The 22673-nt window shown below is 34.7% G+C and overlaps 1 protein-coding gene across 1 annotated transcript in view; it reads left to right on the top strand.

The window, feature by feature from the left end:
• The window catches only part of LOC146596646 (protein unc-13 homolog A-like), a 63628-nt gene that overhangs the window by 17634 nt on the left and 23321 nt on the right, over positions 1-22673 (top strand). Inside the window, exon 6 of the mRNA XM_085303379.1 lies at positions 1441-1576. Coding sequence (XP_085159505.1) covers positions 1441-1576 — 136 coding nt within the window. The remainder of the gene's footprint in view (positions 1-1440; positions 1577-22673) is intronic.

The raw sequence follows: 22673 nt of genomic DNA, 5'->3' as shown, positions 1-22673 counted from the left end.
GAACACAAACTAGAGGAGGTGTATATAATTTTAATTAAGTGGGATATATTTGATAATAGCTATCACCCCTTTTAAAGTCACTTGTGTGACATGGGAATTAAAATTTTATTTTGCAAAGTAGCCTACTGGCTACAGGACTTTAATCTCATAATTCATTTTAGAAACTACCATTCAGGTATTCACCTTTTAGACATGCTTGAAATATGATTTGTTATTGTTTAGCCATATACATTAATCAGCCAACAGTGGTATGAGGTAACATAAAAATGAAATAACAATGAGACTAGTTCTTATTTCTATACCAGATGCCATAGTAATCCACTGATACACAAAAGAAACAGCAAAGGAGGAAAAGAAGAACTTCCCACAGAATTTTGATCAGCATAAAATAAGGGCCTGAAAAATCATAGCAGAATGATTAGGAAAGCTCATGCATCAAACTAAAAAATTCTAAACATAAAGCACCTTAATTTGTGCTGTAATACACATACGTCCGAAYAGCTTAAAAGTTAGCATTAACTTATTCGGTAGAGTATTAACTTAATATTCAAATAGAAATTAACTTAAGTACAAGATCTTATTTTTTGCCAAATGATATCTTCATCTTATCTTTGTTTCAGAACAGTGTTACTTTTTTTCTAAGCAAAAAATAAAACAAATTTTACTTTTTTGACAGCTAACTGATCAGGTAATTTGCTTAGGTAAGCAGTGTGAGAGAAAATATATCAAAACATACCTCTTAACATGTGACCAAAACATCAGACATGGGAAGATGAAATGGGCATCTGAATTGCTGAAATTAGCTTGGAAAAGTATTTTCTCACTCTCGTGGCCAGATTATGAATCCTTTCCTCTCACTAAATGTAGGAGGACAATTTTTGGAGTGGAATGTTCCTCAGTAAATCAGTTTGTAGCTCTGACTGCAGATGAAACACTTTGGGTTCCTCTAAAGAAATAAGACCTGGAAATAAAATCAGTTCTAGGCTGATAGCAAGTGGAGTTAAAATAATAAATCTGATTCTTTACTTTAAAAAAAAAAAAAAAAAAAAAAAAAAAAAAAAAAAAAAAGCTTTTCTTGGAATGCTGTGCACAGACATCAAAGTAATATATAGTCAGTTAACAACAGTAACGTGAATGGAAAACGAAGATTTCTGGCGTCTTTTCAGTAGTGAAATGAACTGTTCCTAAGTTTGTGGGAGCAAAAGCAAGTGGCCTAGGGCTTTAGAAATTTTCAGAACAAAAATCAAAATGTGATCTTGGAACTGTTCCTTAAGTTCATGTAGGATGTGATATAATCATAAAAATATTTCGGAATCAATTTGATTAACTCCCTATGATTAAGATGATTAGTATTATGAATTTAATGTTTACTTACTCTTTTAGAAGTTCCTCTTTTAAAACAGCCTGAGAGATTTCTAATAATTTTTCCTTTCTCTATAGATATCCCTGAAGATTTAGATTGTAGAGGCTGTCACAGAAGGGCTCCTCTGCAAGGTACAGATCGCTCACATCAAGATACACATGGTAGTCCGTCATCCATGGACAGTGGTCTCAGCATGAAAGAAAACAAACTAAGGTATTTTAATTTGTCATATCAGACATTTATTGTAACACTTACTGTTTTTTTTTAAATCTTTGAATGATATTCAGTGATACATATATGAATAGTTTAAGCAGGAATGTGCCTGAAAATTTCATAGACCTATAGAGACATAAATCGTGTTTCCGTTATTGGGATGGGATAGAGAATAATAAATCTCCGTATTCTATTGAAACAGTAAATCTAAATACTGTGTCCTGCCAAACTAATTATCAAATATGTGTTTCTTCTGAGAGAGATTATTGGTTGTTAGAAAGGGGATTTTAGTCTACAAAAACATAGAGGTAACTTAGAAGTGATCTTTTTGACAAATTCCTACAAAACAAAAGTATAATCCATTAATGGTACAAAATGGATAAATAAAATATTCTAGGATCTTTTGTAGGAGGTAGTTATATATATACTTACATACCGATGGCTTCAGAAGTACAAACTGGTGTTGATATCTTGGTCAGAGATGATGGTCTTTTAAGATGACGTTTTAAAAGGGCGTAATTTTAAAGACAGTACAGCTATTTATTAGCTTTTCCATTTTCTTTTTTGGCAGAGATATGGTAAAGTAACTTTCTTTCGCATAATGAATTTGCTCACAGAACTGGAAGCTGCTCTTTCCATTCATCCCTGTCTCTAACCCCTTCAGGTGCCTATTCCTTTATATCTAGTCCTTTGTCATAACTGTATGCTCTCATCTCCAGTTTTCCAGCTCTATTGGAATGGGAACTGTGTTAAAACAGGCTCTGTTGAACCTTGTGCTGAACTGGGAAACAGGAAGTGTTCACTTTTTTGGCGGTTCTGTTTTCTGTTCAGTGAATCAAATATATTTTGATTGGGATGAAGGAATGAATGGAGAACACTGAAAGGAGCAATTCTATCCTCCTCCCACCTTCATCTGATCACTGCTAACGGTTTGTTGTTCCCCTTTGTGGGTCAGCATAAGAATTTCTATAGCCATTCAGTAGAGTAGTCTGGGGAACTGATTTAGATCAGAACTAAGCATATTTGTTTATAATTTATATATTAACTATTTTGCATGTTAGTTTCTGTTCAGATAGTTTTGTGATCCATTTGACCTGGCTAATGCTTAAGTACTTTTTGTCCGTGCAAAAGAACAGAAACAAGTAGGGGCGGTCGTAGCTTTTGCCAGTTCAAAATGTCAGTGAATCAACAGTTTAAATAATAAAACATGAATGGAGCATAGAAAGTTTTTAACTGAGCTCCAAACAATTGTACTCTACCTTTCAACATGAAGCATTAAATACTCTAGTGGTACTGCTACTTGCATCATCTTTAACACTGGCTTTCCAGGTTGTGGTTCACAAGCAGTGTGCTGTCTGCATGATACTTAAATTTGACGTCCACAAGACAAGAAATTAAATCTGAGGCCGATAGGAAGAACAAACACCGTTTTAAAGGTGTGCAGTGGGACAACAAAGCTGATGGGCCAGTGGGCTCTAAGATTCCTCGTTACTGTCTTTTGCAAAATACATTGATTTCTGTGGCTAAACATTAAAAATATTCAAGTGGTCATTATAAATGCAGACAATTGTTTACTGTCTGCAGCTGTGAGGGTGGCTGTGGGAGTCTGAATTGTTTCACTTTGGAAATAATTGTCTCTGCAGAAACTACAGAGCTGTGACATACAAAAGAGAAAGTCACCTTGGTGAAAATAAGAGCCAACAGCTCATTGGGAGCCCTGCTTTTCCCTAACTGTTAGCCTTCAACCCGGTCGTAATTGGTGAAGCAGGAAGGCTCCTTCTTCTCTGCTCAGATCACATGCTATATAAACAATAAAACAGTTCATACCCAGTAACAAAAAAGACATTTACAAAATGTGAAGCAGAACTGCTTACAACCAAAATAATCTCAAAATAATCTAAAAAATTGAAGGACCCTGTCACAAACTGCAAACTATATGCCATCTCATCAAAGGAACATGCTTAATAGGAGCAGAGAGGTKTGAAAACATTCATTGTATAGTATATCTTCTGTAAACACTGTACTGTAGGTGACAGCAGTTTACATTAGGAGTACTAATGGCACTAAATTACAATGCCTAGGGCAGTATAAAATTGAAAAACAGTAATGGAACAGTGATGGAGTTTTATTCTGTATGTTTTTCAGCTATTAAAAATCCTACTTGACTTAAATGTAGCAAAAAAAGTAAAAGCACACAAATTTGTTCTAACCTGTGTTTCTTGAACTACAGATGATCCTGAGGATTTGTTATAATGAAATTATACTTGATGCTCACAGACTTGTATATTATTATTTAGATAATAGCTATGAATTTTCAGCTACTTTTTACAAACCCCAAATTCTGCTTAGATTTTTGCAGTCCGTGTTGCARTTTATATATCACAAAGATTTTCTGTGTACCTTGTTCATATTAAGAGATACTACTTTTTTCTGTCTGTTAGATAAGTGAATGTGTGTATGAGGAAGGAGGGGATGGGACCGTAGCATTTAATTTTGACAGTCATTTCATTAAATCTTGGCACTCCTTGGTATGTTGCAGTTTCCATAATTGGTTTTGTTTTGTTAATGGCTCCTACAGCAGTGCATAGTTTTGTCTGTGGAGGCAGGATTCAGTGGATCCTCTCTTTTCCCTGTTTGTTCTTAGGTCATGATTTCACAGTGCACTGATCCTGTTTATTTANAAAAAAAAAAAAAAAAAAAAAAAAAAAAAAGAATTAAAGGAAAATATGTAGTGGAGTGATTGGTTTTAAAGGCCTACAAATAGTTATTTGAAAATATCATCAAGTGTAAATGGATCCAAGGGGTAGAGGGTGGAAAGAAAAGATTAGAGTTCCTACTGACAGCTTTGTACCATAAAACTGCAGATTTAGAGAAGACTGGAGAGTACTCTTAATGTGAGCACTTGCCTCCCATCTAGCTGGAATAACATGGCTGTCATCCAGCTTTAGAAACTAGCTGTGTAAGTTTGTTGTTTTTCTAACATACTGAAGCAATGAGATATTCAGCTACTGCTTGTATCTTAGGTTCTAGATTTCATTTGTCTGCAATTTTAGTAATAGTTTTTCTGTTTACAGAGGTGTTATACTTAAGTTTGGTAGATAAATTTCCTGATAAGAATGGGGACATTTTTCTTTGATAATGAATGAAATGGGTAGAGCCACAGAATTTGAAAAGGCAAAGCTGATGATATGTTTTTGAGTTAAAGAGTAAACACTGTGCAACTAGTGATCCTGGTCAGTGAAAGATGACAGTCAGCAGACTGTTACTTGCTGTTGGAGCACCCCGTGATCTTTCATCATTCCTCATCTCTGATAGCCTGCCATGAAAGAGAAGCAATTCACAGAGACACACTTTTGGTCTAGTGAGGTTATACATAGCTCTGCTTCTGAATAGGAGGAGAGACTGAGAGAGGTTCCAGTGTACYTACTGCTCTTAATCACTAATTTTAATAGACAAGCCTAGGCCTTTGGTTTTGAATGATTAGCATAAGCTGAAGCTGATCCAAGCTTATGCCACCACTAGAAAGTGGGATCTTCCAAACCTCCAGTAACTTATACCAGCCAGCTGCTTTGGGCAATCACTGACAATCATGTAATTGCACGGTGATTCAGAAATTTAAACTTGACAAGTCAGCTGGATAATACTATCTCCACATCTTTCTTTAAAATGGTTGAAATTTTGGTGCAGGGAAAAAATGGGACAATCCTTTACATTAGCAATATAGCAGAATGATGGACTAAAACTGACAAAAAAAAATCCTCATCTCTCCCACTTTTTTTTGTTGATTATAGTGAGAATCTATGGAAGTTAGTTTTGCTAGATTAAAATTAGCCTTTGCTAATGCTCCCTTCTAGCTTTATAAGGCTGTTACCCTTCATAAAGCAGCACAAATTAGCATTTACAGTTTTTCTGGCCTTGGGGCTGTGATAGCTTGTCCAGTATTTAAAATGCACCAATTAAAAGTTGCTTATTGGTCACTCTGACACCTGATAGCAGAGCCAGATTGCCAGTGTTTACTAAACCATTTAAAATAGTTCTTAAATTTCATTAAAATAAAATACTTGACTTTTTAAAAATCACATTTTAACATCAGAATACCTGGGAAATGGTGTTTATTACTCAACTCATCTCTCAAATTTACCACATTGGCAGTGACTGATTTCACCAAAAGTATGACAAAAYTTTAAGATTATGTAGATATTTTATTCTAAGCATGGCTTTTTGCCTTTGCTTATGTTTGAGAGCATTTGACTTTTAAAAAGTATGTAGAACAAATTGCCTTTCAGAATGACTTTTTATAATTGATCAGTTGACATATCTAGAGCCAAATTATATTCTTAAATATATGAACACAACTCAAGTTTGCAAAGCACATACAACTCAGCAGCTTCTTCAAACCATCTTCTTACGATGGTCTGAGTACCTTTCTACATAGCAGATGTGTATTTGGTAGCTATTAGTGAGCCATATTGTACATATCTAAAGTATAAGTCCGAGCTTGGAGTTCTGTTAGTCCTGCTATGGAAATAATGGATTAGATAGCCACTGCTCTAATGAAGAGGCTATTAAAAGCGTGTATAGAATTGATTTGTGTAAACAAGATGATGACTACATGGGTGAGTGACAGCTATAAAAGAATAGAAAGATTCAAAGGTRAGGGGAACTTAATCACAGCTGGACTGGGAAAGAATCAGCCCTTGGTAAGGGGAAGACGACCAAAAGAGTGTCTGAACCAATAAGGTAAGGTATTATGAAGTAAATGTCTCCTGTTAAAGAAAGAGCTATGCTTCTCTCTATATAGCAGGTCTATGTGATACAAGGTTTTGTGACTAAATCCAACAATAAATGGTTAGGAGTATGTTTTACATATGAATAAATACTTCTTTAAACTAAATTGGAACTACTGGCAGTGTTGATCCATTACGCTTACCTTCTCAGCTATAGGTAATAGATGTACATAGGATTCAGCTGTTGAATAGTGACTTGTTCCATGGTTAATTAAAAAAAGGATGCAAGTCTGGAAGTGACCTGACTGTTAAAACTGATCTATTGTATCTGAAAAGCTAGGAAAGGCATTTAAGTTCCATTTCTGGAGCTAATGTATTTACCTAGGCAGGTTATCAAATTTTCTGTAAGTTTTCTAGAACTGAAGTAATTTTTATCTATTAGCTTTGAACAAGCAACATTGGTGGAAAAAAAGATAAAGATAACTGCTGTCTCCTTGATTCCCTGGGTGTGGAAGATGATGCTGCATAATGGATGCAAGGGGGAAGGGATGGAGTGGCAGTAATCTTACTACTTTACTGCCATCACCTTCTACTGAGTGGAGTTAAATGCTGTGGAGGGAGTCCAGTCGACCTGTAGGGGTATCATTGAGCAGTAATTCCTGAGCAGCAAAAAAAACCTTCCATTGGCATACTCTCTGGCACTTCTCTTCCTCTCCACTTGCAAAGGCAAACTGGAAAGAAAAGTAACTCTCTTTACTGTTAATTTTGGCTTCTGTACCAGCTGTTGATACTACTTTTCATTTATCATGCCCTCAGTCTATATTGAAACATGAAAGACACGATCTGTGGGCAATGGACACTCAAAAAGATGAATTGTCCTCAGGCAGGATAGAGTATACTCTTGGGAAATGCAGCAAGAGTATGTGAAGTGTCAGGTACTTGGCTCATGTTTAAGCTGATAGCAGTGGTATTAGCTCAAACACAAGAGAAAAGGTGATGAGTGCTTTCACATTATTTTGTTATGTATTTGAGAAGATAACCTGTTGTRTAACACTAACATGGTGTTTTCAAGTATGGTTAAAAAGCAGAGTCGTGGTACATGTATTTTCTTCATAAAATTACTAGGAAATGAGTCTGCAAAAAGATCATCCAGTTCATAGATGCAGTCAGGCAATAGAGTGTATATACAAGATACTACAGCATATTTTTGGCTATTGTGATTTTTGGCCTGTTGACATTTATTAGCAGGTTCATGCAGGATATTTACAGAGAAGTAAAAGTGCTTTCTTAGGGCGAGAGCTGTCAGTAATAGTACCATTCAAGAGTTGTCTCTCTATATTTTTCTAAGCACATCTGGTCATTAGCAATTCATCTGGGCTGACACCTCTTTTCCAGCAGAGATCTAAGCCTCTGAACAGATTAAGCTAAACCAAAAGAATTTACCTGTCTGTCCTGGTTATGGAGTTCTTTCGTTTGCCTCTTTGTCCCAGATAATTTTCTTGAATATAAATGAATTCATGGATTAGTAATTGAAGATGACTATCTAAATTAGCTAACACAGTGCTACCACTAAATTACGGGATAGTGTTTCAAAATTGAAAGTGTTTTCCTCTAATAATAGATATTTTCAAAGATTGCAAGCAGAAAGATTATAATTATTTTAAAGCTCGATTGATTTAAGATAGAGAAGAGTATTTATTCAAAATAACTGCATTTGTACTCTGAAAATATACAAATAAAAATCTGACAGGATAGGGAATTAAACTAAATTATTTGTTGTGGATGATCATATTTAAGTATCCTATAAATATTTACGTATTAGTGTGTACCAAGCTCATTTCTTGATTAATCTGTTCTTTGTATTGGTATATGTCAATTTATTGGTCAAATATGTACATTTCTCTATGGCATTTGATATTTGTTGTAGACTATCAAGATACAGACTGATAGCTAATTAAATATAACTGAATAACTTTTGCTACAAATCATAAAACAGCTAACATATAGAAGAAAGAATTTGGAATATGTGGTAAGTGGTTATTTTCTCCTAGATCTTTAAAAGAAAAAAATAATGAAGGGGAAAATAGTATTTTTTTAAAAAAATTCTCTTTGAATTTTGCTTCAATGAGTCAATTGAATGAATGACTATAATTTTTTTTAAATCAACATTCAGTTATGTAGTATATGCTTCATTTTAACTGTATATAGTAACCATGTGATAAATTGGTTGATGCATTCTGTATGCCTTATTAGTACCCAGTGCTGAAAGCTGCTACAAGCAAGAATATAGATTTGATGATTAGTCTCTTTTGCGCTGTTCAGATACAAATGTATTACTGTATATCCAGAATAGCCAGGGCTTTGCATAGATTTTATACCAAAATGACTGAGAACAAAGTGACTTAGTTTGAAATATATGAATGATGGAAAACGATGGATGCTTCTTCAGGGAAAATGGGCGTATAAGTACTTAAATCATATTCTTAGTAAAAAACAAACAAACGAACAAACAAAAAAAACTTTCATGTGCTTAGTTTGTGGGCCATCATATTTGGGAAGTAACATACACACCTGTAATATTAGCAGTATAGTGTGACACGACTGCCTTAAGCTACAATAATTTGAATTAGTACTGCAGATGAGTGAGTGAAATAGAAACAATACTACATGAAACATTAAAGCTGATAAAAGCTTGAAATGAAAACTATGTTCCATTAGCAGTCAAGGTATGTTAGAATAAAACTGAGTTAATATATTCAGGATCATATACCTGCAATTTGAAACACATGAATACTAAATATAGAATCCAGTCAATTCTTGGGAGGTGTATAGTGTGTCTTCAGGAGACATTTTACTTAACTTGCATGTTAACATGCGAAAACATGTTTCATGATTGAAATCAATTCATCTAATATAGATGTTGAAATATCGAGAATAAAAAAAAGTCTGTTTGTTAAAACATGTTTTAAAACTGTTTTTGTCATCATTATCAGCTACATTTAAGCAAAAGAAAAATTATGCTGAAAAGGTGATGTAAATTTTAAAGGAAGAAAAATGACAAAAGCAAGCTGTTATGGTCTATTTTCASAGAATCCCAGAATGATTAAGATTGGAAGGGACCTCTGGAGATCATTTAATCGGGTCATCTAGAGCAGGGTGCCCGTAACCCTGCAACCTCTCTGGACAACCAGTTCTTGTACTCAGTCACTCCCACAGTAAAAATGTTTTTAAAATAGTTTTTACCTTTTCGAAGGTACTTATTCACTCAGCTCTTGAAAACATTCCCCCAAAGATACTATGTTAACAGCTTCATTTGTTTGAGAAACCAGTGACTTGAGTAGGATTCTGTTCTCTAAACATGTAGATATCTAGTGCTACTCAAAATTCCCTGTGGTAATGCAGACTTTCCTGGTGGGCAGATATGTCATGGAATCATCTAGAGTGGGATCTGAAGACCAGATGACCTCAAATAAATAGCCTCAAATGCCTGTATTAAATGCTCCATCCTGCATTGCCTATTCTAATTTTCCTTACCTTGTACACACAACAAGTGAGGAAAATATTTCTAGATTGAACAGTTATAACTAACTGAGCTATATCAAGTCTTATTTTCAAGATAATAACTGAGCATGGATGCATAAATTGCAGCTGGCGTATTTGAATCTTTATTGTTCTATTTCACAGTACATAGAAGGAGAAAATAGGTTTGTCATTATAAGTTCTTCTAGTTTGTACAAACAGCRTAATATAAATATCAAATATCAAAAGTCTTTGAGAAGGAAGCTAATATTACCTTCTAATTTCTGTAGTATCTGGCATGATAGAATCTCTGTCTGGGATCTGTATGCTGGTTAAATATGAATAATACCTATATAATAATAGCAAAGGATTATAAATTGTATATAATTTGTTTCCTGTAGCATAAATGCATAAGTTACTGATTTCCAGTCCATCAAGTTTCATCATAAAAAAAAAAAAATAGCAAGCATGGATTTTATACTTTTTTAGTAGCAAGAGAAATAAGATAACTTGAATTTTCCTTAACTGTAGAAAAGTTATACCAAGGACAGTTAGCAGAAATCTTTAACTAAATGGCCTGGTAAGACCGTTAATAATAGCAGTAGCAGTTGTGTATCCATCTGAGTTGAATATCATCTGCTATAAATTTGCATGCTTCCTCTGAGCTAGTCTTGTGGTATTAGAGAGTCACTGGTGCATTTTCTGAAAGCAGCAACTATATGAAAGTACCCTGTGAATAGAAAAATGAGAAGGAACATACATCCAGAATAGTTCAAAAGAAGAAAACGTATGTTGATAAGTGGCTACTGCAGCTATTTGTTCTTTGTTTTGCTGTTCCACTGGTGTTCTACCCCCCCCCTCCCCCCCGGATTACCATCTACATCATGTAACACTTCTGTGTTGCAAAAGCAAACTAAAGTGGCTGTTTACATCAAATGCCTACCAAATGATTTACTTCCTCTTAAATGTTAACTACTTTCTAATACTAAAGATCATTCCTTTAAGGAGCTTGGCTACTTAGGCAGCTATGTTTTCTGCCTGAGTTTTGTAAAGTAGTATGAGTAGGAAAGTATTCTGTTTTAGGTGATATTTGACTTAATTTTTTTTGTAACAGTCATTAAAAACTACAAATAAATGGCATTATTCATTTATTATATTACAGCAGGATAGATAAGAGAGAATTGTAGTAATCTTGGCTTACGGTTTTCATATAAAATAAAGTCCTTTTGAATAGTGCTATAGTGCTGAAAGTTCATTCCATTGTTTCGCATGCTTAATTTTTGTCTGTCATGTAAGCTAACACCACTCATTCGTGGTCCTTTTTGCTCTGCTGTTCTTCCCAAGTTCAGTTCCACCCTTTTGCTTTTCTCAACTGTGTTTTTCCTTCAGATTTTCTCTTGCTTAGACTTACTACGCTTGACTGGAATAAAAATAGTTCTTTCAAACTCTATATTAAAAAAAGAAATACTTCTAAAGAAATCTAAAGACTGTTGCAGTAGCTTTGCATAGCAGGAAGAAAATGTAAAAGATTAAAATGAGAGTTGAAGAATACTAAATAACATAAAGATGGTGGATTTAAAATTTAAGAGTTTTTCTAAGAGTTTTGTAATTTGTCTCTACTTTAGATGAGCAAATAGGTCATCTTAAGAATAGATTTACTAACAATTGAATGTCTTAGAAGATTTGGGTGGAAAAACTAATATGGAAAATAAGATAAATTAGCAGCAGCAGCAGTGTGAAGAGAAAACATTGTACTCATAGGACATTGAGGGAATAGACAATAATTCTATCAGAACAACCAATGAAGTATGTATAGAACTGCTAAGAGTAGTTGTAGCGAACAAAATAAATTTCCTTTGGCAAGGCAAATTACAGTTTAGAACAAATGATGGTGATCCAAGAGGACATGTTCCTTTACATTTTCTCTTTTCTAGAGTTCTCCCAAATAGATTTTGGTAGTTTGGCTTTTATGTTTGAAAGTTACATGATTTAATTTCACACTGTGAAATTCTGAGTAGGCTCTCTTTAGAACCTTGTTATAAAATTATAGTGCACAGCTGCAAATACTTTCTAAAGCAAAACTCTTCATCATGCCCAACAAATGAGGAGTATAGAATTAAGACTTAAGTAATTAAAGAGGAACTAGAGCAATATGGTCCTGAACTTCAGTAGAGATTATTACAAGTACAATTTTTTGTTAGTTATAAACGTGTTTGTAAGTAGCCAGTCTCTGAGGTCTGTCGTAGGCAGGGGTGCAGGTCAGCAGGGCCAGCAGCCAGGCACAGGCATGGCTGTGGCAGGGCTCAAGACCGGTACTCTTTCCTACAGCATAGCTCCAGCAGGCACTCATGGCCCTGGACTGAGCTGAAATGAGGCTCCTGGGCCTGTGGCAGGGGTGTAAGGGAAGGCCACAGGTGAGGCTGGTCTGATACAGCCTGTTGGTGTACTCAAGGTGCACCTGACAAACACCAAATAGAATAGAAAATTACTGCTGCAGATACTTAAATTAAGGAATTACTGATCATAAATGAAGTAGCTAAACTGAACTTTTATTTTGTTAATGCTCTTTTGGAAACTGTTTCTCACAAAAGAATAGTAAAGCTTTATTTAGCTGCATTATGTCTCTCTAAGGGCTGACATTCTGTTTCAGAGTTGAAAGGATTAAGATGACAAGTTACTCAGCAGCTCTGCTTGGAGTGATCTGTAGAGATGAGGTGGGTTTTTTGGATAATTGATTTAATGCAGCGCAACTTTTAAAAACACTGGTTTTTTGGATCGTTTCTTGTTTTTGAGCATGACTTTATAGTCCAGTTTAGGAATAAGATAATCATGGAGAGGCTCCCAACAGGAGAGAAGATACAGTGTATAGATCTCACAAAAAAGATTTTAAATAAATGTTTAAGTAGATAGCCTTGACAACTTCTGGGAACCTGCTTATCTAACACTGACAGCTGTTTATAAAATATGTACATTAAATCTCTATGCAAGTATTCTCATTAAACAAGTAGAAAAGCTGTACACTTACAGAAAATCAAAAGTAGGTATCAGTTCAGGTAAATTCCCTTTGTATTACTTGATGTAAATTCCCTGTATTACTTGATCTCAAAAAAAAAAAAAAAAANAAAAAAAAAAAAAAAAGAAAAGAAAAAAGAAAAAAAAAGAAAGAAAGAAAGAAAACCCCAAACTTTCAGCCACTTCAGGTGGAGCAGAGTGAGAATTCTACAGGTAGAGAGCTACAAGCAGAAAAGAGCATAGCCTTGGTGGGAGGGGGAGGAAATCTTTATGAAAAGTTTAATTAGAATTTTAGTGCTGTATCACATTCTCAACTTTAAGCTGTTTTCTTGAAAGGTACGAAAACATTCACATGCAGGGTAAATATCACTGGAAATAATTTACCACATTTGCATAGTGATTGTTACAAACTCATAGCTTGAATTTTGACTGGTTTACAATCAGAGCCATATACTAGTTCATCTATAAATTCAGCTACTGTTGTCTTCTTCATCATCTGATTAAATGATTATGCATTAGTATACGTTTCTGAATCAGAATTTCTAATACTGATGTGGATTATCAGAGCACATTTTTCTAGTATATTGTACACCGACTAGCATTCACTGATGTGTGACTGAACCAATTGATCAAACTGTCCTCCTGAACTTGTACACATATCAAAGCAGTAGATTCAAATATAGTTCGAACAGCCTTGGAGACTCATTCCTTTTTATTCTTGGATATCAGGGTTCAAGCTGCATAAACTTGTGATGTGAAGAGGTGGCTACCCTTTGCTTCGTGTTACAGCAGATGCTGAAGAGCAGGGAAAACTCTGATCCTGTCATAACTTGTTTAGGCAGTACAGGTACAAAAAAAAAGTGTATAATTAAGTTTGGACTAAAACTCAGCCATGTTCTGACGTGTGCGAGCCCATTCAAATTATTATGATGTATGAGCAGATTGGGACTACCTTACAACATAGATAAGTATGAATGCATTCATAACATCTCTCCAGTGCTTTAATCTGTGTACAGTACTGGTCTCTGATCTTCCTATTCCTTACTTCAAATCAGATAGGAGGGAAGGGAAAAACTGGAACAGCATGATGATCCTAAAGCAAACCTTTTTTTGTTTTTTGCCACAGCAGGTAAGGGTATGGTAAGAGACTAAATATACGTATTCTAGCCCATTTTTAGAAATGAGACCTAGTTTCTGTTACTTGCTTTGTTTGTATACATACAATTGAAAATTCTAGATATATTCAAAATAAGAATCAACACAAAATAAGCAAACTACTGAAGAATTTCTTAACATCGTTCCTTTCTGTGTTGACTGAAAAAATGTTAAAGGAAAGCTGTTTAATTGAAATAATAATGTGTATTGATCAAGCACCCTGAAGCTTGATACTGTTAACATGAACGTTTTTTTTTAACCTAGACGATATTGCATTGCGCAATTCACATTGTTCAAGACTGTATACATACTGCATCAAAAAAAGAAAAAAAGTTTTTTTGGTCATTTTAATAGATGCAGATTTTTACACTGAAATACATATGACCTTAATTACGTAATTAGAAGTGCAGCAAGATGAGTTGCATGGAAGAGTCAGAATTGGAGCAGCTAAAATAGATTTGTAGATAGGATTGCATATTTTGAAGCGATATAAAATGAAACAACAGTAAAAATTGTTATTTCCTGTAGTCTTTCATTATTGACAGTTAACTAAAAATAATAACCGATCTGGCATACTAATGTTGTTTTACTTATCTTCTGAAAGACAGCATTAGAACTCTTCGTTAGTGTTATTTCAATTAGTTAAAATTGCAGAACAGATTATTTTCTATGACAAATGCTTACTTAGAACATAYTGAAATATAGGAATTTTATGGACTATGACAAATACTCTATTTGAATTTATTATATTTAACAATGGAGTTCTTTCCATTGTGATCAAAGAGGATGACCTCAATATAACATACCTACTTTCAGAATTAAGAATTAATTTTGACAGCAAAAATCGTCTGTCACTTTGGTATGTGAAAGAATTTGCTATAAAGAAGGTCTTAAACATTTTCATGCAGAAGGAGGGCAAGGACATTTTATGTTTTTTAAACCATTTGAGAGTTCCTGAAGAACAGATTCCTCCAAATATTGTTCATATTTTTAACTATTAATATGTTATACTACATACAGACAGCAATGTTACAATTATTCAGCCTGATGAAATTACTAGATAAGTAGTTAAATTTCTACATGTTACTTTATTAGGAGTGGAGACAGATCAAATCCATAGAAAAACCTATTTGAATTGAATAGGAGATTAGTTGACAATATTTAGATACAGTTTCATGTCTGAGGCCAAATTCAGACAATAGACAGTACAGCTTCTGTGAAATTTTCTTTCAAGCAGTGAAAGTTTCACACACAACCTCTAAAAGTAATTTTCTTGGATATTTTTTCTGTACCTAAGTTAGAAAATCAACTTTTTATGCTAAAATTGATTTAGAAATTGAGACTAGGGGAGATTATTGGATCTGGACGTGTGATGTAACTAGTCTGAAGTTCACATATGCGTTTTGTTTGTGTTTGTTGCATGCATATACAGTCAAAGACTTTGGTAGCACAAAGTTTGTTATCAGTTATGACTACAGAGATATGATAATGTATACAAAAGTTTGACAGTTCAACTGAATACAAAAAAGTCTTTCCAGAATAATTGGGAAAATTACCTGCAGTATTATTACTTAAAGATGGGGGCATTAAATAAGACAGTGGCTTTAGCAAGGAAATGGCCAGAAGATTTCTAAATATCTGAAAAACAGATGGATAACAAATAGTTGCATAGTGGCAAACCCAGGCAAAATCTACAGCAAAGCATGAAATTTAAGTGTCCGTTTGACATTGTTTTCTTATTGTGAACACTCAAAGATGACACTTTCTGCCAGATTCAAGATTGATTACAAGCTAGCACTTTACTGGACAGCAAAACAATGTCTTGCTGGTGTCTTATGCACATCAACATGTGTTTCTTTGTGTCATGTGTCTCCTCTGATAACCTTTGATTTTGTCTGTCAGTTTCTGTCCTAATTCCATGTCCTTTTGTTCTGATAAGTATCTTGCACTTGGGAGACACTGAATGCAACTAGTGCAGCATTGAAGAGAGAGTGTATCTTCAGAGGATTGTTCAGGTAACAAGACTGAATTCTTGTACCTTTTCATCTATCAGAAAAGCTTGGAGGTTACTTTGTAATACATTGATTTATTGTCTGTGACACACTTTGGAAAATAGAAGTCTGTCTTGAAGAATACTGTTCTATAGCAATACAGAGAAAAATACGAGCTATTACTTAATAGCACTATACTAAGTGTACTAAGGTTAAGATAATGAACAACGATTTCCAAACTATCTGAATGACAGCTTTCAGTCCAGTTCACAGCTTTCAGTGCTAGGAATTAGACTTTTAACAAGCTACAATACATGTAGCTGTATGTCTGTGTTTACATACACTTAAGCACCAGGTCTTGCAGCATAATCAAAACAAAATGCCACCCAGTCTTGCAAACCAAACAGGTATCTTACGAGAAAGGTGTTCATCAATGTTTGAGAAAAACGATTCATCAAATAACAAACAAGTTACCTCACACATCTCTTCCCTGCATAACCCTACAATGTTGAATCCAAAATGCATCCACATCTTTTGAAGTACAAACATTTTAAATGACTTAAAAGAAGCAGGAATCTCTATATTTGATCCTAACGAATTTTGTCATTGACTCAGAAGAATGATAAATACTGCATACATTTGGCTGTCCTCATAAACCTTGTTCAGGTGTTTTCAATCTGAATTTTATACTCGATTTCAGCTGTAGCTGCAAGCTTCTTTGCAAAAAACATTGCTTTTTTGTGTTAGTTTCCTTCCTGATAAGATTCTAACTATTGAAATTTCACCAAAATGCAACAAAAAAAATCTTCTCAGCACTGTGAGAGTGAAATAGAGTAGCTCTGCAGAATAGAACTGCAGAGTTGTGCCCCGGAGAGTGTTTAGTTTGTCACAACGTGTAAATGGTAATATAAATGCAGCTATTTCACAGCAGTGCTAACAAGAAGTCTTGAATGACAACTTGCATTATGCCTCTCTGCTTATTTTTGCATTAGCAAAAAAGCTTACCCAAATATAACAAAACGGGCTTTATTAGTAATACCTCAGTTCTAAAAAATTATTCTAATTTTTTTGTTCCCTGTTCCTCTGAGTTACAATCCTTCTGAATGGCCATTCCCCAATAAGCAAAAGGTAAGGTGTCATCTCTGCATTTTCTCCATCAGTACAGTTAATTTTTCAGACAGATTACGATCAGAGAGAGAATTGGTCTGGTTTCACTGTGACCCTTTACTTGGCTGCTGCCCAGTTTACATACAGAAACCAACTTTGATCTAATTCTCTTGAGGTCATGTGATTTGCTGAGCTCCATTAATTAAAGTTATATTGAAATGAGAAGTTTCCTCCATTTCTGTCAATGACAGAACTTGTATTTCACCTAGAGATCAGTCTGTCCTCTGAAATGCTCTAGTGTCTGTAGGTATGTTACAAGATGCCTCAAAAACTGTATAAGGGGTTTGAATACTACTGTGACTGGTTGTATTCAAAAGAAAGCAGTAAGTCATATGCACTAAAATTATGTAAATATAAATTACATTTGTAGTGAATTTTACACTTAAATGCTAGATTTATGGTTTCCAAATTGTCTTTGTCAGTTAAGCCAGCTTGAGAAATTATCTCTTTCTAACCATTCGCACCTACATAGAATAGTTTACCATCTCTTTGTGATACAAGTGTTTATTGAACCACATTGTAAATGAGAACACTGAATTAATTTAGTTGGAAAATAATTCTTAAGACATATGCTACAACTTCCTTAAATCAGCTTTATCATAGATGCCAACAATCTATAAATATATAGCCTGAAAGGTGAAATCACACTAGGGAGGAGGAAGTACTTCCCTTGCAACAAATAGTTAATTATAAACAGGAAGAAGAGGGGTAATGAGCTTGCAATTATTGACAGGATATTTTGAGCAGCTGTGTGGATAATGCCCTTGGCTAGTTATATCTTAGAGGTATTTCTAAAACACAAGCAGGAATAAGGATATTCCTACAGGAAAATACGATTAACAATCTAGATGAGTTATGTCTATGAAAATCTTCAGAGGAAGCAGAGGAGAAATTTGAACTTGGGAAAAATGTGAGTTTCACTATGGGGGGTAAACACATATACAGAAATCTCAGTTATTATCTGTAAAGGTGAATCTAAACGTGTAGGCCTTGTAAAAACATAGTTTATAGTGATTAGATAAATATCACTTCAACTTGAAAAGGGGAGACACATCAAGAATTTATTTAAAGTTTATATGTAAGCATATTTTTGTTTCTCTTAATTTGTTTCAGAACTTTTGGATGAGTATGGTTAATAGCTGGGTGATAGTGCTTCACTATGTATTTTAACTTCGGCTTGTACTCAAGGGTACAAGGGTATTTCAAGGAAATCAGAAAACACTAAAATTTCATTCCTGTGTACAACAATGCTCACCAAATATGGGCTGATAATGTAACTCCAGCATCTTGTCCCAAGAAACTTGCAATAATAGATTTAAAAAAACAACAGGTTAGAACTTTAAATGTGAACTATCCCAAGTAAAAAACAGTAATAATTTAGCTATGATGTGGACAGGTCGTAATGTAACTTCTGAGTGTAGACAATAAAAAAAATATGCAAAAGAAAAGATACAGTAGTTCTACTTCAAAGATGAGTTAACTGGTAGCTGACCCATAAGCAAATTTTGTTCTCTGCTGTAGTGCTCAGAAACTAAGTTTTATGAAGAGCTATTTGGGCATCTGCCAGGGTGCAGATAATAGAGGCTGAATGCTACAGGAAAACTATTTTACATCAGCTCTTCTGTTGTCATTGACACAAGAACAAATCTTTATAAGGTAGTCAGATAATAATAAATCATATGAATCTATATAAGGTTAAAAAAGATCTCTTAATGTGATCAAGTGGATTGTGGAAAGCTTAGCACATTTCCTAATTCCAAGTTCTATTGATTAATTTGTAGTTAACATGATTAAAGCTAAGCTGTACATATACTGCCTTTTGTTTTTACTAGAGTTTTACTAAGCTGCTATTTATTATAATTTTTTTAATGTTATCTTATACTTTTTTCTTTTTTTTCCTTTTTACATCTACACAGTATCATTCTGAGGTATACAAAATGTGTTAAGACTAAATTACAGCTCTACATCACAGCAGTCCTTAAGCTGGGATTCCAAGACCACATCCCACTTCAATTTTTAAGAATACTGTTCTTCTAAATACATGAGTTGATTTCAAAACTAGTAATACATGGTACCTTATTTTCAACTGGAAATTATTTCAGTGTACTCTATTTCAGATAATCTGGAACTGGTTTGCTTGTGCATTAACAAGGACAGGGTTATTGTGGCTCGGGTGCATGTAATACTGGTAATGTCACTTCAGCCTACTCTGGTAGGCAGTGGTAGTTACCTTCAGCAGCTAGTCCTACTGATGTGCTTCCCTGCACGAGCGCTTTGAGATGTTGAAAAAAAACTTGTTGATGCTCCTGAGTAAAAGGGTATATAAATCCTTCTAGAAAAGTTTCAAGTCAATTTATATACTTCTARTGTGCCTTAAAATTTGAATACTTCAGAAGCCACACTTGAAAGTATTTTTTTTGATATTAAGAACACAGAAGCTGTTTTTCATCTTTATATATTCTTTCCCATCTTCCTTCATTTAAACTATAAAAGGGTGGAAAACAAAATTGAGAAATCATCATAAATGTCACTGCTATATCCCATATCCTTATAAGGAATGATTGGTATCAGATGCTTTTCAGAAAGTTATTTAAAGAAAACAAAACAAAGAAGTTTGGGGTAGCATACTGCCTATGTAGAACTCTGCTTGATCAGTCTACTAGAGATTGACCCAAGCACAAAATGTGTCAGCATGACTGGGAAGTGGAAATCAATGATGAAAACATGTCATAATAAGCATTTTTCTTTTGAAGGGGAAAAAATCCGTATAATTATTTCAGTTTTTCTTGCATGATTTATTTCTACTTAAAGCTGATGAAATGAGCAGAAATGATTAATAATTAGAAATCAATGCAACTGCTCAGGACTGTCTGCTGAAAACAAATAAGCATTCAGAGGATGTCATTATTTGTCTGTATGTGACCACACTGCAACTGCTATATAATTTACTGCTTTACAACAGTCTGTAGTGACATTTAGTTTTACAAGAAGTGCCATAAAAATGCAAATTGTCATTGAAATACTAGACCTATTTTAATGTTTGGGCACACAACTGAGAAAGAAAACATCTGTTAGAAGCGTCAGTGTCACTTCTGCTGTTGTTGCATAGAAGTCTGTAGCTTTTGATACACATGATTGCGAACAGCCCTCAATGTTTACCTGGCCTGCACACTCCCATGCACCAGYATGTCTTCTGTTCTTAAATGTACTGCAAGGAGACTACCTATTTCAGTCCTTAAGGCAAAGAGGCTTGGGGTCCAATTAAGTTTGCACAATGCATGAAATATTTGACCCAGGGTACAAGCTCAGCTCGCCGTATCTGCGTATTCTTGGAATTCTCATTACCTGGCTTCTTTTCAAGTTCCTCTCATAATTGTGTGAGCTACAGCAAGCTGCCCAGTAACCTTTCAGAGACCACGGTTGAGCAGTATCTTGTAGAAATAGGTGAATTAGTGTGAATTTCAGGCACTCTTAACTGGCATTCATCCTGTTTGAACCCTGTTTTTTGTTTAGCTAAAAACACAAGCTCCTAATGGTAGGCTATCAGCTGTGACTCAGTTATTTTCAGATGTAATCCTTGTATTAAATTCTCCTAATCTGACGTTATTGTTTTGTAAGTTTTTGTTCTAAAAATTACGGCAAACCTGCCTAAAAGAAAACATATTCTTTGCACCTGGTTCAGTTAGCAGTACAGATAACAGTATYTGGTCTTTGAGACCGGACTCAGAATTCCTGTAACTTGTGCATTGTCTAGAAGCTTTATTCAGTAATGAGTTGTTGTCTTCTCCCAGGTAACTAGTTAATTTTACTAGATCTGAATAAAAATGTAACAATCATTTGTTGTCTAAACTGAACTGATCACTGTGTTSGCGTAATGTGCACAGGTAACTCTCTCTATGCTGAGTTTCCCTATGGATATATAAAATCTCCCATTCCTGCACTGAGATAAAAAGGAGTTTATTGCACTGCACACAAGCYTACGGAGAATCCTTACTCCTGTACTACTCAGTAGTACAGCTTACCTGAGCTTTACACAGACCTACTAAAACTTCCTTTCATAGATAAGAAATGATCACAGAACAATCACTTTCTGTAAGTAATGCAAGTCAGTTAAAAATCCTGTCTGCCTGTCTATGTTATCCCTGAAAACTTAAATGACTCTACTTACTTAGCATGTAGAAAGATTTATTTATTTATTTATTTATTTATTTTTAAATCTGTTTCTTCTGAATCAGTGTTGACATTAACTTCATCTGACCTTTGGGTTAATTACCCTAACAATTCTTGAGGTTAATTATTAACTAATAATTTCAATGTAATTAACAGCAACTGAGTGGAGAACACTAAACACTTGGCTAATTTACTGTGTGTGTGTGTGTGCATGCACACCTGTGCGTGTTCATATATTATGTATATAAAAAAAGTAGATGAGAATATGGAAAAGGCTGAAGCTGCAAATATGCAGATACAAAGATGAGGGCAGGGGAAGACAAGACTCTTCATATTTCATTTGCATTGTGTTCACTCACCCGTGTGTATTGGAGAGAGCATTTTTCTCTTCAAATAAAAGAGCATTATTCCAAAAGTCCAAGATTAAGTAGGAGTGTGTGGGCCTAGGGATCGCACTGAAATGTAATATAAATAACTTGCAACCTTAGTAGATAGGATCAATCTGTGGAGAATAGTAGAATTTTAGCCTATAGAATTTTACTGTGTACTCTTATTTTGCTCCTCTCTAATATTGTACAAGGTAATATTTACTTAAAGATTCTTTCAGGAGTGGTAGAGTCTATACTATACTTAAAACCTCAACCTGTGCATAACAGCTGTAAACTAAATTTGCATTTTACAACTCAACCTGTGTATTTGTCACAGGTGTGACAAAACAGATGAATAGTAAGATTTCATTGTAATTGACTTTTTTTTTTGGGGGGGGAGGGGGACATGACAGACGGACGGGACGTTGTTCTACATTCTAGCCCAGGGCTTTGGAGCATTTATCATATTGAGAGGAAAATGCTGACATTTGTAAACAGGCTTCATCATAATGTCAGCACATGGAAATTGAGTTTGTGTAGTCTTAAAGACTGCCTGGATATATATGTCCTTAATATATTCAGTGGGACTTTTTTAACTCATACTTTGAACTTTCACACTTTGACTTGTCACACAGATGAACAAAGTGATAGTGGCTTTCTCTCATTCACTTACTAAGTTGAAGTGAAATTAAGATTTCAGGGGTATACAATAGTTTGTGACATTAGATATTTTGTATGAATCCAGCTTCCCCTCACAAATTTTTCATAGGATCCAGGCTGGGCAGTACCTGCAGAGATCATCTGGTATGTCTCCAGCCCCTGATGGATTAAATGGCACTGTTTCTGACACTTATTGTCTGGTCTTACCTGACAGAGATCCCACAACTTATTTATGCCATCCTTTTYAGCAATTAGCTATCCTCACCAGCACAGCATGTTTGCCAAAACGTACTTCATATCTCCCTTGATGCAACAGCAACCTGTTTCA

The sequence above is a fragment of the Rhea americana genome, unplaced genomic scaffold (genome assembly GCF_003343005.1).
Source record: "Rhea americana isolate MKP2758 unplaced genomic scaffold, rheAme1 scaffold_2, whole genome shotgun sequence".
Lineage (NCBI taxonomy): Eukaryota > Metazoa > Chordata > Aves > Rheiformes > Rheidae > Rhea > Rhea americana.
The sequence above is the reverse complement of the archived record's forward strand: the minus strand, read 5'-3'. Positions and strand labels throughout refer to the sequence as shown.